This window comes from Nyctereutes procyonoides, unplaced genomic scaffold (genome assembly GCF_905146905.1).
Source record: "Nyctereutes procyonoides isolate TBG_1078 unplaced genomic scaffold, NYPRO_anot_genome, whole genome shotgun sequence".
In the NCBI taxonomy this organism is placed as follows: domain Eukaryota; kingdom Metazoa; phylum Chordata; class Mammalia; order Carnivora; family Canidae; genus Nyctereutes; species Nyctereutes procyonoides.
In genome coordinates, this window is record NW_026575051.1 from 13853768 (window position 1) to 13866645 (window position 12878).

The 12878-nt window shown below is 42.3% G+C and overlaps 1 protein-coding gene across 4 annotated transcripts in view; it reads left to right on the top strand.

Annotated features, from left to right (window-relative positions):
• RUNX2 (RUNX family transcription factor 2) overlaps window positions 1-12878 on the top strand; it is a 149468-nt gene that overhangs the window by 114142 nt on the left and 22448 nt on the right. For 2 of the 4 annotated variants that reach the window (XM_055329927.1, XM_055329929.1), the window contains 2 exons: window positions 5078-5143; window positions 6712-11047. The exons of 1 other annotated variant lie outside the window; for it this stretch is intronic. In XM_055329927.1, coding sequence (XP_055185902.1) covers window positions 5078-5143; window positions 6712-7190 — 545 coding nt within the window. In that variant the 3' untranslated portion in view covers window positions 7191-11047. Of the gene's footprint in view, window positions 1-5077; window positions 5144-6711; window positions 11048-12878 lie in introns of those variants that run through there. One more of the 4 variants, XM_055329928.1, reaches the window with a different exon arrangement.

Here is a 12878-nt window from a genome sequence, read left to right on the forward strand (position 1 = left end):
AGGGCTCTACCCCCTACGTGGCCTGAAACAGTGGTGTGTAAGCGGGAGATTTTTCCCTGTCCTGCTGTGTTTCCACAGAATGCAGATCTGAGGCAACTCAAGGCAGAGCCTCTGCAGTTTCCCACCAGCATGCTGTGTCAGGGCAGCGGAAGCAGAAGCACTACCTTTTAATTTCGTGATGTCACTCATCTCTACCTAGTCTGCAGGCTTCCCATTTCTTCCATCTATAAAAGTCATCTCTGATTCTTGATGACTGTCACGTACTTGCTCTCTATACTAGGCCAGAAATTCAGACAGAGTGTGCATTTTATCCTGTTACCTTTACTACCTTCTCTATTTTTTTTAAGGTTTTATTTATTTATTCATGAGAGACACACACAGAGAGGCAGAGACAGAAACAGGCTCCATGCAGGGAGCCCGACAGACTCGATCCCGGGTCTCCAGGATCACGCCCTGGGCTGAAGGCAGGCGCTAAACCGCTGAGCCACCCGGGCTGCCCTTTACTACCTTCTCTAAATAAATAACACCACCTTAGTGGCAGCGGTTGACCTGGGATCCTACGGAAGATGAGTGTGGTAACTCACCTTCCCGCAGGCCATGCATTTGTGGCCTGGCCCTCTTGCTCCTTCTTCTCCACATGGCTCCCATCATGGACTTATACACAAATATTGGCTCTAAGGATACTGGGAACAATACCAGTGTCAAAACAGAGGTATCTGCTCACTATTGGTGATTGTCTGAAATGTGAGGTCAAGTGATGTAATGATGCTTGGGAAGAGCTTTGAGCACTCTTTAAAGAGTTTTACAAGGATATGTAGTTTGGAGTGGTACTGGAATACATGTTAGGTTTGATGTCATCATTGCTTTAATGCTTATTCTATTTTTTTAATGTGTCAAAAATGTACCAACTATCATACCGAATTCCTGACCCCTAGACTAATTTTCTTTTTCATTCATTTTATCCATTCATTCATTTATGTACACTAAAAAGCAAAACCCAAAGAACTTAAGCTCCTACAGTGTAGAAGGGCCATGGGAGGAAAAGAAATCAGTGACCTTTACCACCCAAAGCTCACTTTATAGTTGGGAGGTAACAGGCTAAGAAACAGCTAATAATTCAGTAAAGCAGTGACTTTTAAGGGCCCAATAGATAATGGAAAGAAAATGCTATTGGAACAAGAGAGAAATAGGATATTACATATAGAGCAGTTGGGGCAGGGCAGCCAATGCTGTTGTGGAAGGGAAAAAAGACTCTTTAAGGAAAGCAGCTCTGTGGTGATCTTGAGTTATTATACGTTCCCCATAGAAGGAATGCCGTGAATGGGTCAATAAAAAATTCTTGGGCTTTATTTGAGATTTTGTCGAAGCAATAACTCTTACCATTTAAAAGGTCCCAATGAAGCTTTGAAGTTAACACCTCATTGGGGAGAGGTATGATGGCTTTTCATTCTGTACATATATGCCCTCACATTACAGAGTGGGGCAGGGGACTCTGTGTGTGCCTGCACAGTTCCACCTGGCCTCAGGGCCCGTCTTCCTTTGCTGTGGCTGACCTGCCTCCTCAGCTGGGATGTGTAAATCCCGCTGGGAGAGGGGACGATGCGTGGGTCCAGTGTTTCCCAGCTGACCGCCCCAAATACCAAGTACCCAGTGTTTTATTACTCCCAAACTCCTGCTTTCTCTCATTCTAGAGATCGCCTTGCCCATTCTCTACCAATCTTGATTTCCTGAGGGCCTACTTACTGAGAAGATGTATGTGAAAGTGCTAGGTAAAGGTGTCAAGTAGTGTTGTGATTAAGGAAACAGCCTCTGTTTCAGAGGGGGGGACAGATCAATGATTAGACAAATCTCTGCCCTCGGCAGCCCATTCTTTAGTTAACCAAACATGACCCAAGCTCACTAATGCTAGAAAACAGTGTGTAAGAGATGCCAGTGGGGGATTGCAGGCCACAGGACCTGAAAAATCAGAGGTTCTCTTTTATTTCCCCCTTATTTTTTTTGGTTCCACTCCTTCCACCACACTTTCTACTTGCTCTGAAGATCCAGGAAACCCGGTGGGTAAACAGAGGCTGTTTCCTTTTTCCCCATAGACCTTGGGAGGAAGAGACCAGATTTTTTTTTTTTTTACTTTTAATATTGATTCTATTTATATTTGAGCTTCATGGACATTTTATTGATATATTCTCCCTGTGTATATTAGGTTTTGCTGCTGCTGTGTTAATGAGCATCGTTCTTACAGCTCTCTTTAGGAGAGCTGCAATCCTTTGCATGCTATCTGACTGTGGCTAGAGGTCCAGATAGCAGATCCAGAATGAAATGCGTCTATAGGAAACCAGCAGGTCCTCAGGGAATCAAACCCTTCACCTAGGTCTCATTCACATTATGCCATGAGTAACTGAGCTAATTGCCCATGATTTAGCATATTAGATCCAACAAGACCTCAAAGAGTTGTCAGTATATCCCAAAGATAGTCACTCTCACCAGGCAACACATAGGCACCAGAAGAGCCTACTTAAATATTTTTAGACAAAGTTAGATTTTTAAGGCAAGAAATACATGTACCTGGAATTGTGTCAACCAAATTCCTTAAGAGTAACTAAGATTGCAAAGAGGTCAGAAGTCATGGCTCTGCATCTTGCAGGCTGCGTGATTTTGTAGTATACATGGCTCCCCTTTTCTGGATCTCAGCTCCCCTGTTAATGCTTTAGATTAGAATTGATTATCTAAGTGGCGAATGAGGAATTTGGGCCTTTCTCTCAGATACCCCAGCCAGCAGAAGCAGGGCAAAGGGGTGCTGTAGGGAATCTGGGGGACATAGTCTAAAACTTTATAAGTGCAAAATTTTGTTAAAGTCACTTTTTGTTTGTTTACCTAAAAATTCATCCGAGTGTTGTATTCTCTTCCATATAATATCATATTATTATACCATATCCCCTGTGTCCAAGTTGAGTAAAACCAGACCTTTGGGAAGATGCACCATGTTTATCTTGGGCGTCAAGTAACTCCTGGCAGTACTGGCTTTATTTAAATCAGTACAATATAGTCAGGAGTTTTTAAACTGGCTCAGGGGAGCTCTGTGCTACCAGGCACATCACTGGGGCAGTTACTGAGTTTTGTTTTTTCACATTTATAAAATTAGCTTGAAGTGATAATACTTTAACTCTCCAGGCTTTTATCTTGACCTTTTTTTTTTTTTTTTAAAGTACCAAGCTTCTGTTTTTTTTGTTTTTTTTTTTAATATTTATTTATTTATTTATGATAGTCACAGAGAGAGAGAGAGAGAGGCAGAGACACAGGCAGAGGGAGAAGCAGGCCCCATGCACCGGGAGCCCGAAGTGGGATTCGATCCCACGTCTCCAGGATCGCGCCCTGGGCCAAAGGCAGGCGCCAAACCGCTGCGCCACCCAGGGATCCCTATCTTGACCTTTTTTTATAAATAGGTAATACATTTTGTTTACTTTAGTTGATAGAATGTCTAAGTCTGTTTTTTTTTTTAAGATTGTAGTTGTAACGTGGCTACTTATGCAAGCATAGTTTAATACACAATGTCAAGATTACCCAAGAAGGCCATCTAAAAGGGTACCTGAGTTCATGTACCAAACGGAGATTAAAACTTGTAGATATAACCTCGTTCAATGAAAGAAAATTTAATTATATCATTTGCCTTTGCAACAATTATCATAAATAAACTGAAGATTAGGAAGGGCTTTATTTTTGTCTTTCTAAGTTTAGAATCCCATCTCTTCATCTTGGATTGTTATATAAGGGATCTCCTGTGAACCTGTAATGAGTTGTTAATATTTCTTTATACAGAACACATTGCAGTATGTTTCAGAAACATTTCTTGGTAACACAAAATGGTTAAGGAAATTCCATAAAATTCTATTTTTTGTAAGTTATAAAAATGACTGTATAATCCCTTTAAAGTCCACATTAGCTCCCTTTGCCCAGAAGGAGTTAATCCTCAAGACATTACAGTCTCAGATGACTAGAAGTGATTGGTCAGAATTCTGTAAGCCTAGCAGAAATTTGTTGCATTGTTTTCAATAAACCACAACCAGAGCTCATTAATTGAAAAATGAATGTCAATTTCCATTAGCTGGCATCTGTAAGCCAAAAAAATACAGTGATCCTGGCATGTGATGGGTAATAAAAACATCAGCAAAATGTATCAGGTAAAATAGAGAAGGTGAGGGGGTGTAGAAATGAATTCAAAACCATATTGGCGTTTACTGGCAGGTCCCCACATCAAGGGTTTTAATGAGGCTTCTGCATCAAAATAAGGGAAACCACATGGAATTTTAATTATGACTACAGCATATTTTTAAGTACAAATACCCACAAGGATCTTTTTTTTCTTTTTTTCTTTTATTTTTTTACATTGACAAGCCTATCTGCGTGAGCTCTGTGCTTCTGGGGGTGGGGGGGAGGCAAAACGTTGAAGTTTTAAGTGTGATTTTTTTCTGTTTGAAATTCTTCACATTATTCTGGTTTCTCTCACATGATCTGAGCATTGAACTTAATCTGTACAGAAGTGGCCTGCCTATAACTATTAGCTCTGCCAACCCCAGTTCACCTAGCTGCTCTGCAACGAAAAGGCTGGCCGAGGAACATCTGTGGCCTCCACGTCGTGCCTGTATGTCCTCTGGTTGTGGATTAAGCATGGGGCGCCAGAGATCTTGTATCTCATCTGCTCCCGATTGCATCCTGTCACCATCACTGCTTCCACATTCTAACAGTTGAGCTGGTTAGAGTTTTGTATTTGGGAGGGGTTTTAGGTAGTGGCCAGCCGAAGATGGGAGACTTTATAAAAAGCAGAGAGTAACTGCCCAGACTGTGTTAGTTTTGGTTTGTCATCTTGAAAGTGTTTGCTTCTGGTATTAGAAGCTGCTCACTAGCTTTTTACCCTCTTTTTATGGGCCTGCGGATTCCGGGAAAATACCAATGAGGGGTGGGAACTTGTCTGCCTCCCCTTCCCCTTAAGGCTGTTGCTTCTCCTCCTGTCTTGGAGTTCACGGCGGTGATAGAATGGTTAGAGCTGGAAGGGAACTTAGAGCTCGTCCCCCTCATTTTACAGATGATGACACTGCCACCTCTGACTTCTGCCTCTGGCCTTCCACTCTCAGTAAGAAGAGCCAGGCAGGTGAGACTTTTCACGATTGCTGGGCTGGGCTGGGCGGGGCTGTCTGATTGGTACTGTCCGATTTTTGAGAAAAAACAAACAAACAACTTCTGTTAACTATATATTGCTTTTAAGTAGTCACCTTTGATTACAAATGCACATCATGGCACTTACGAAGATCACAGGCAGTGTGCATTTTAACAGAAATCAACAACTCTCAATCAGCACCTTTGGAGAAAAGCATTAGGATTATTCCTTTAATAAATATGGTAGTATGCAGCAAGGGCTAGGCTAAATAGAAATGGGGCTGCAGAAGTACCTCCTGACCAGGGCCTTGAAGACGTACCAAGTGCTTTCCCTCACGGATGAAAACTGTAGGAAAAGCAAACACGTAAGAGGCAAAGAATTGGAAGATTTTAGATGTGACAAAATCTTAAGAACACTGGTATCATAAAAGGTCTTGTCATAATTTTAGAAAATCATAACCCAGTCTTTAAAGAGCACAACTCTTAAGTTTTTAGGCATTTCAGAAAACTGACTTCCATGTGCAGTGGTTTATGACTGTGGTTTTATAAGTTTAAGCACCAGAAATACCTACTAAGGAGGCATACTGTTAGCTTTAGAAGTTAAGGGACCTTACATTTGAGGGCAAACACAGCTTTGCCTCCAGGTGCCACTTGGAATAAGCATAGAGCTAATTCTGTAGGAAGTGGCAGAGGAGCCTGGTGAATGGACGCTGAGGCACTCCCTTACTTGGCGCTGCTGGGCATGGAGCCTCACAGAAGCTACTGTTGGCACCTAGCCTGCGCGAGTCCCAGGTCACCCATGGAGACTCGCAAGGCAGTGATTCTTAGGTACTAAGGCTTCCCCCGACCTCCACTTTTAAAACCTAGTTTATGCCCCTGGGGAGAATTCCTAAGGGCTAGACTCTCCCTCTGTGCTCCCCAGAAGAGTAATGTAGTTCCAGAAAACATTGAAATCTGGTTTGATTTCAATCTGGTTTGATTGTTTTGACATCTGTTACTAAGATAAGGAATCAAACAAGATTCTAGATGATTTTAAGAGTGGCAAAGAAGTGATAGGAACATTTTAGGGTATCTTTTTGAAGTCCCTTCATTGATGAAGGGGCCCTGCCAAGAGTACCAATAACAAACTTAATCACTGGGGGATGTCTTTATATTGAGTTGAGAAAAAGAAACTTGTTCTACTTAGTAAAAACATCACTTTCAAATATCTGAGGTGCAACGAGAAACAAAAAGAGAGAAAAAAAGTCAATGAGGATTCAGTCTTAACGTCTGGTGAGTGAATCTATATGATCAGTGTTGGGTTGGTTTACACAGAAGACCTAGCATAAGTTTGGGTTTTTAAAGCCCTTTTAGATTTCCTGGGGGTACAGAATGTAAGGACTGTAAAGTGGGAGAAAAAAAAAGAAAAAGACTGTGTAGTGACCGGTGCATTTGAAGGTCTATTTGTGGCTTGCTGTTCCTTTTTGGGAAGCTAAAGTTTTTTTTTTTCTTGTAAAAATTTTCTCATTATTTTAATTGATATTTACAGATTTTTCCCCCCCATCTTCTGTTATAATTTTTTAGGTGCTTCAGAACTGGGCCCTTTTTCAGATCCCAGGCAGTTCCCAAGCATTTCATCCCTCACTGAGAGCCGCTTCTCCAACCCACGAATGCACTATCCAGCCACCTTTACTTACACCCCGCCAGTCACCTCAGGCATGTCCCTCGGTATGTCCGCCACCACCCACTACCACACCTACCTGCCACCACCCTACCCCGGCTCTTCCCAAAGCCAGAGTGGACCCTTCCAGACCAGCAGCACTCCATATCTCTACTATGGCACTTCGTCAGGATCCTATCAGTTCCCCATGGTGCCGGGGGGAGATCGGTCTCCTTCCAGAATGCTTCCGCCATGCACCACCACCTCGAATGGCAGCACGCTATTAAATCCAAATTTGCCTAACCAGAATGATGGTGTTGACGCTGATGGAAGCCACAGCAGTTCCCCAACTGTTTTGAATTCTAGTGGCAGAATGGATGAATCTGTTTGGCGACCATATTGAAATTCCTCAGCAGTGGCCCAGCGGTATCCGGGAGCCATGTCCCAAATGTATCAATATATACATATATAGAGAGAGTGCATATATATGTATATCAATTAGCTATCTACAAAGTGCCTATTTTTTAGAAGATTTTTTCATTCACTCACTCAGTCATGATCTTGCAACCACGAGAGGGTAGATCTTGAGAAGCGAAAGGCCCAAGAGAGAGACAATCATATTTAGGTTTCAGATTGTTTTCTACTTTAAATGTACTCTTACAAACAAAGGAAAAAAGTATTTTTTGTTCTTGTGTTGTTGTTTGGCCTGTTATCACAAATAACCTGTTCCTATGCCAATTCAGAGAGGTGGACTCCAGGTTCAAGAGGAAGAAGAGCAAAGCCGCTTCCTCTCTGTGCTTTGAAACCACACGCCCTCACGGTTGCAGCTGTGTATGGACCCGTGCACTCTGCAGACCAGCTTACAAAGCCAGTCGAGGTGCACGTAAAGGGCAAAGAGTTAGAATGGATGCTTCCTTTGCAGTTTGATCCATTCAGAATAACTGTTCCAAACTTTGCTTTCAGACTTTTGCCGTAAGTTCTCATTTGAACTGTTTGGTTCAGTTTGTTTTTTTTTTTTTTTTTTTTTCTGTTTTTATTCGCTTTTGGTTTTTTCCTACTTTAAGAAAGTGACTTCAAAAAATACTGATCAGGATAGATGATTTTATTTTACTTTTTTATACTCTTTTTGTTTCCTTTACCCATTTAACCAAAAAGAAATCCCATCGTTCTACCCCCATCCCTATCCCCCACCTTTCTCCTTTTATGCAAAACTCAAAATGGCAATACCTTATTATAGCCATAATGGTATAGATAGTGTTTGCGTTTGGCTGTGTGTTTTCTTTTTTTTTTTTTTAAATTATGAATATGTGTAAAATCTGAGGTAACTTGCTAACGTGAATGGTCATATAACTTTAAAGATATATTTATAATTATTTAATGACATTTGGACCCTTGAAACATTTCTTAGTGTACTGATATGTTGACTTCGGTCTCTAAAAGTCCTCTTTATTAAATAACAAATTTCTTCAGTAGGCTAGAGCCATATCTGAAATATTGCTAAGCAATTTCAGTTCATCCAGGCACAATGTGATTTTCAAAAATACGTCCATCTCCAAATATTTTAGATGTAGCTTGTTTGTGTGATGTATGAAGGAAATGTTATGTTTAGTTCTTTGAGATCTTTGATTGCCTCTAACACAGCTTTGCCTTTTAAAGCAATAATTAGGGATTTAAAAGCCAACTCTTAGCCCCCTATCACTCATGTTGCCCTTTATCAGCATGAAATGCTGGAGTGATGTGGTTTCCTAATTTCTTTCGAATAATGATGACTCTTGTCACATTAAGAAGACAAGCACAAGTGAATCATCGAACTGCAGAAAAATGTTCTGTGGTTTCGTAGTTAAAGCAAAACTCTAAATCGCCAGGCTTCATAGTGAAGACATAGCTTAAAGCCACACATGTGGTTAAAGGATCAATCATGATACACATAGTACAGTAAAGCCAAATTGCACCAGGGATTCTTAACCAACCCGCCTTACCAAACAGTAAGTCAGGAGAACCCGAATTTGCCTTACCCAAGGCCCCACTGGCAGCTCTCCACTGAATCTGCATTTAGAGGAGCAGATTAAGTCATTGTCTTCTGGGAGCCGGGTCATCTGAAGTAGCAGGCAAGTTCCAGCAGATCGCTGACCTGAGGGAACATATGGGCTGTGGGGACCCATATCCAACCCTTTTGGGCAAAGGGAAGGCCATGTGGAGTTTGGTGTCTACTACTGTGTATGGATTTGAGCAGAAGCCCTCCTGTAGGATGCACTTTGACCACTCCTGACAACCACATGGCAAATTCTCAAGCGTGAATCCTTTAATCCAAGCAAGGATCACTTAATGACACCACCCAGCAAATCCCTGCTGGCTCCCCCACAGGTCTGGGCCCCTTTCTTTTCAATTCTGTGCCCCCAACTAAGCAGAACTTTGTAGAGATTTGCCTCTAGCCCCCAGAGACCCTTCCTCTGTAGTCATTCGGAAGAGCCCGCTTTATAGGCTGCCGAGCCTCGTAGGATGGTGTGTGGGGCAGCTGGACCTGTGCTGCTTGCTGGGGGCCTCCCTTGCAATTACCCCGACTCCCCCCAACTAAAATCAAGGGCAAAACAAAAGAAAACAAAACACTTTGCCTTCTAAAGGTTGTATATCAAGTATGCTTAGATAAATAAGCCACTTTTCTATTACTTAACTAAGATGGAAGTAGTAATTGATACTATTTATTGTTTGTGTGTGGTAGCTTGAAGCATGCCACTGTCCATTTATTTGTAAGTGTAAAATATGTGTGTTTGTTTCAGCAGCACTTAAAAAAGCCAGTGTCTGGTTACACATTTCAATTTTAATTAATTGACATAAAAATGTTCCCGCCAGTGCCAGCTGTACCCTATTTAATAAAAAAAAAAAGGTACTATATTTGTACATTATTTTTTAATGTTGAAAGGGCTTTTTTAAGTTTACAGTACACATACTAAGTGACTTTAGGGATGCTTTTGTGTTGAAATGTTATTATAGTGGCTGCAGGCAGCAACCCAGAAACACTTTAAAAGTTTTTTTTTCCTTGGGAAAAATTCAAGCACTTCTTCCTTCCACCCTCACTCCAACCACTCCAAAGGGGGTAAGTCATATTTCTTAGATCAGAATTCTGCCCTTTTTTCTGCCTGGGGATTAAATTTTTCTTTCCCCCCTCCCCCTCCCCCTTTCTTTTTTAACTGAACCCTTAATTTGCACTGGGTCGTGTGTATGATCTGTGATTTCGAAGACCAAACCAAAGCCTTACTACTACTACCATGGAGCCATGTACTAGCCAACACTCTATTTGCTTCAGGTTCAAAGAGCATGGTTCTTTATGTAGCACAGACGTCGCTGGAGTTTACAGCATGACCAACACAGCCACTTTTTATCTGTTCAGGTGTCTCACGAATTGTGACCTCTGTCGGGGTTCCAGAACAGCTAGCACAGTGTTGGTTTTAGATGAGTGAAGTGACCTCATCCAGCCTGGAACTGAGAGACTCAACAGATGAGCTGTGGTTTGCTCCGTAGACAGTCTCAGCCTTTTAAACATGAGCAGAGAAATCCACACTCTTAGGGACCATCCATTGCAAACTCGGAGGGCAGGAGATGTGTGTGCTGACTTAGAGTTCCCTCCATTCCCAGGAAAGGGACTGACACAGAATCTAGGTTAATACATGGAAACACAAAGCATGAGTGAAGACAATAATTACTTCTATGACATCCGGGAGAACAATCACAAATAAAGACGACTCTTCCAAACCTTGAATTTGTTGTTCTTAAAAAGACAAATGCGTTTAAGAAATATTTTCTGTGTGAGAATTTTTTTAGATGTCTGTTTACTTCATGTTTACAAATAACTGTTTGCTTTTTAATGCCATACTTTGAAATATATCAGCCAAAACCATTAAGTTACAGTAATTTTTTAGGTATTCTGAATAAAAATTCCATTTTCTTTTTTTGGATATGCTTTACCATTCTTAGATTTCTGTGGAACAAAAATGTTTGTAGCATTTTGTGTAAATACAAGCTTTTCATTTTTATTTTTTTCCAAATGCTGTTGCCCAAGATCTGCTTTCCCTGCACATATTGTACAAATTCTGCATTGTGCCATAGGCCATGATTGTGGATGAGTTTACTTTCAACTTCAAAGGGACTATTTGTATTGTATGTTGCAACTGTAAATGGAATTATTTGGCATTTTTCTCATGATTGTAATATTAATTTGAAGTTTGAATTTAATTTTCAATAAAATGGCTTTTTTGGTTTTGTTACGTGTGTACATTGGGTCTTTTCTCAGCCGCGTTTTCTCCTCTAGTCTGACGCCTACTCCTGCCTCCACCTGGGCACTTCTTGGCCCTAGGACTTGCCAGGGCCGGATGAGAACAGAGGTCTCTATTACCGGGGAGAGGTTAAAATGTTTCTGTGAGCCCTGCTGCCTTGTTTTGTCCTACTCCTCCAGAGGTGTGGGTGAAGGATCTAGCAGTGAACTCACTTCCTTATCAGCTTGTGTCTGAAGGAAAGAGTGCTCACCCCATCCTTGGGTAAAGCCCCTTATTCTGACTGAGGGGCCAGTCCAGATATAAAGACCACATTCCCCGTAGTCCCGTGGTTCTCATCTCTAGGCACCTGAGTAGGGGCTGCCAAGTGAACTCCTGGCCGTGGTCAGAAGATCTCAGGCAGCCCGGCCATAGGGGATAGTCTGTTTTCCTTCCCACATCTCTTTGGGGTTCTTAAAAAGCAAGTCAATTGAAGCTCAAGGGTAAGTAAAAACGGACCACCTTGGCCTGGAGAGCTGTAGCCTCAGAAAAATTCTACTAGTGAATAACTGTAGTTTGGAGTTTTTTGGTTTTTTTTGTTTTTTGTTTTGTTTTGTATTGTTTTTTCTTATGGGCCATTGTGCATTTTTGGTAAGTCCCTCCCCTTTGAAAAGGTTGAGGGCCTGGGGTAGAGTGGTTGCTTTCTTTATGTCCTGTACTGTCTGTCCACCTTGGCTTACCACAGTTCTAAAACAAGGACCAGAAACTGGTGCAGAGATGCTCAGGCACTGGCCAGTGGCCCACATGACACTAAGAGGTAGAGGCCTCTTTTGAGATCTGCTCATTCTTACCCCGTTGGCATTGAGAAATCGTGGAGACAGCTAATTTCTAAGACTAAGAGACATCCTGAAAGCACTTGGGTGAAACCTAGGCCAGAGAACTTGTTTGTAGCTCTTTGAAGATATATATTTATTTATCCTTTTATATTAGACATCAGTGTGCTTTTAAAAGGCATTGCATGGGGGCTGGGCAGAGTGGCTGTTTCTCTGTCTCCAGCTTTGTCCAGCCGCATGGTTGTTGGGCAAATTGCTTTTACTCCTCTGGGTCTCAGTTTTTTGGCTTATGGAGAGGCATTGGGCTAGACCTTGGCACTATTGACATCTCAGCCTGGACAGTTCTTTGCGGGGTGTGTGTGTGTGTGTGTGTGTGTGTGTGTGTGTAGGGAGTGCCATCCTACGTGTTGTAGGAAGTTGAGCAGCAGCACTGGCTTCTACCTACTAGACACCAATAGCACTGCCCCTCTCATGACAATGAAAAATGTCTTCAGAATGTCCCCTAGGAGGAAAAATTGTCCTCGATTGAGAATTGTGGGCTAGAGGCTCTCTTTAAATTCTTTGGTCAGGCCTCCTTGACAGAACTGATGTGAGAAGTCCTTGCTCATCAAAACAGGATAGCCAGGCAGAAGGCTGTGGGGCTTCCCAGAGATGGACACGCATCAACCTTTTCCATCCCTTCACCTGACATCACCCTGAGATTGGGATGCATTGTGAGGGGGCTCCTGGCTTTCCTGTCTGCGTATCTCTCCTCCTCCTCACGTCCTGGGCTGTGCCGCCAGGGAACAGCACAGCTGTAGGGCTTTGTGAGACCTGGGCGGCTTGACCATGTTTATCATGGATGCTTCTGTTCTCACTGGAAATGACGGGAGGAGGAAGAAAGACGTTTCTCCAGTGTGACTGACCCCTTGTGCCTCCTGCCCCCCAAATATTTAATCATCAGACGTTGCTTTGAGAGTGGGTGTTTCCTGTTAACTCAATCCCAGCCGACACTGGCCCAATAAACACCTC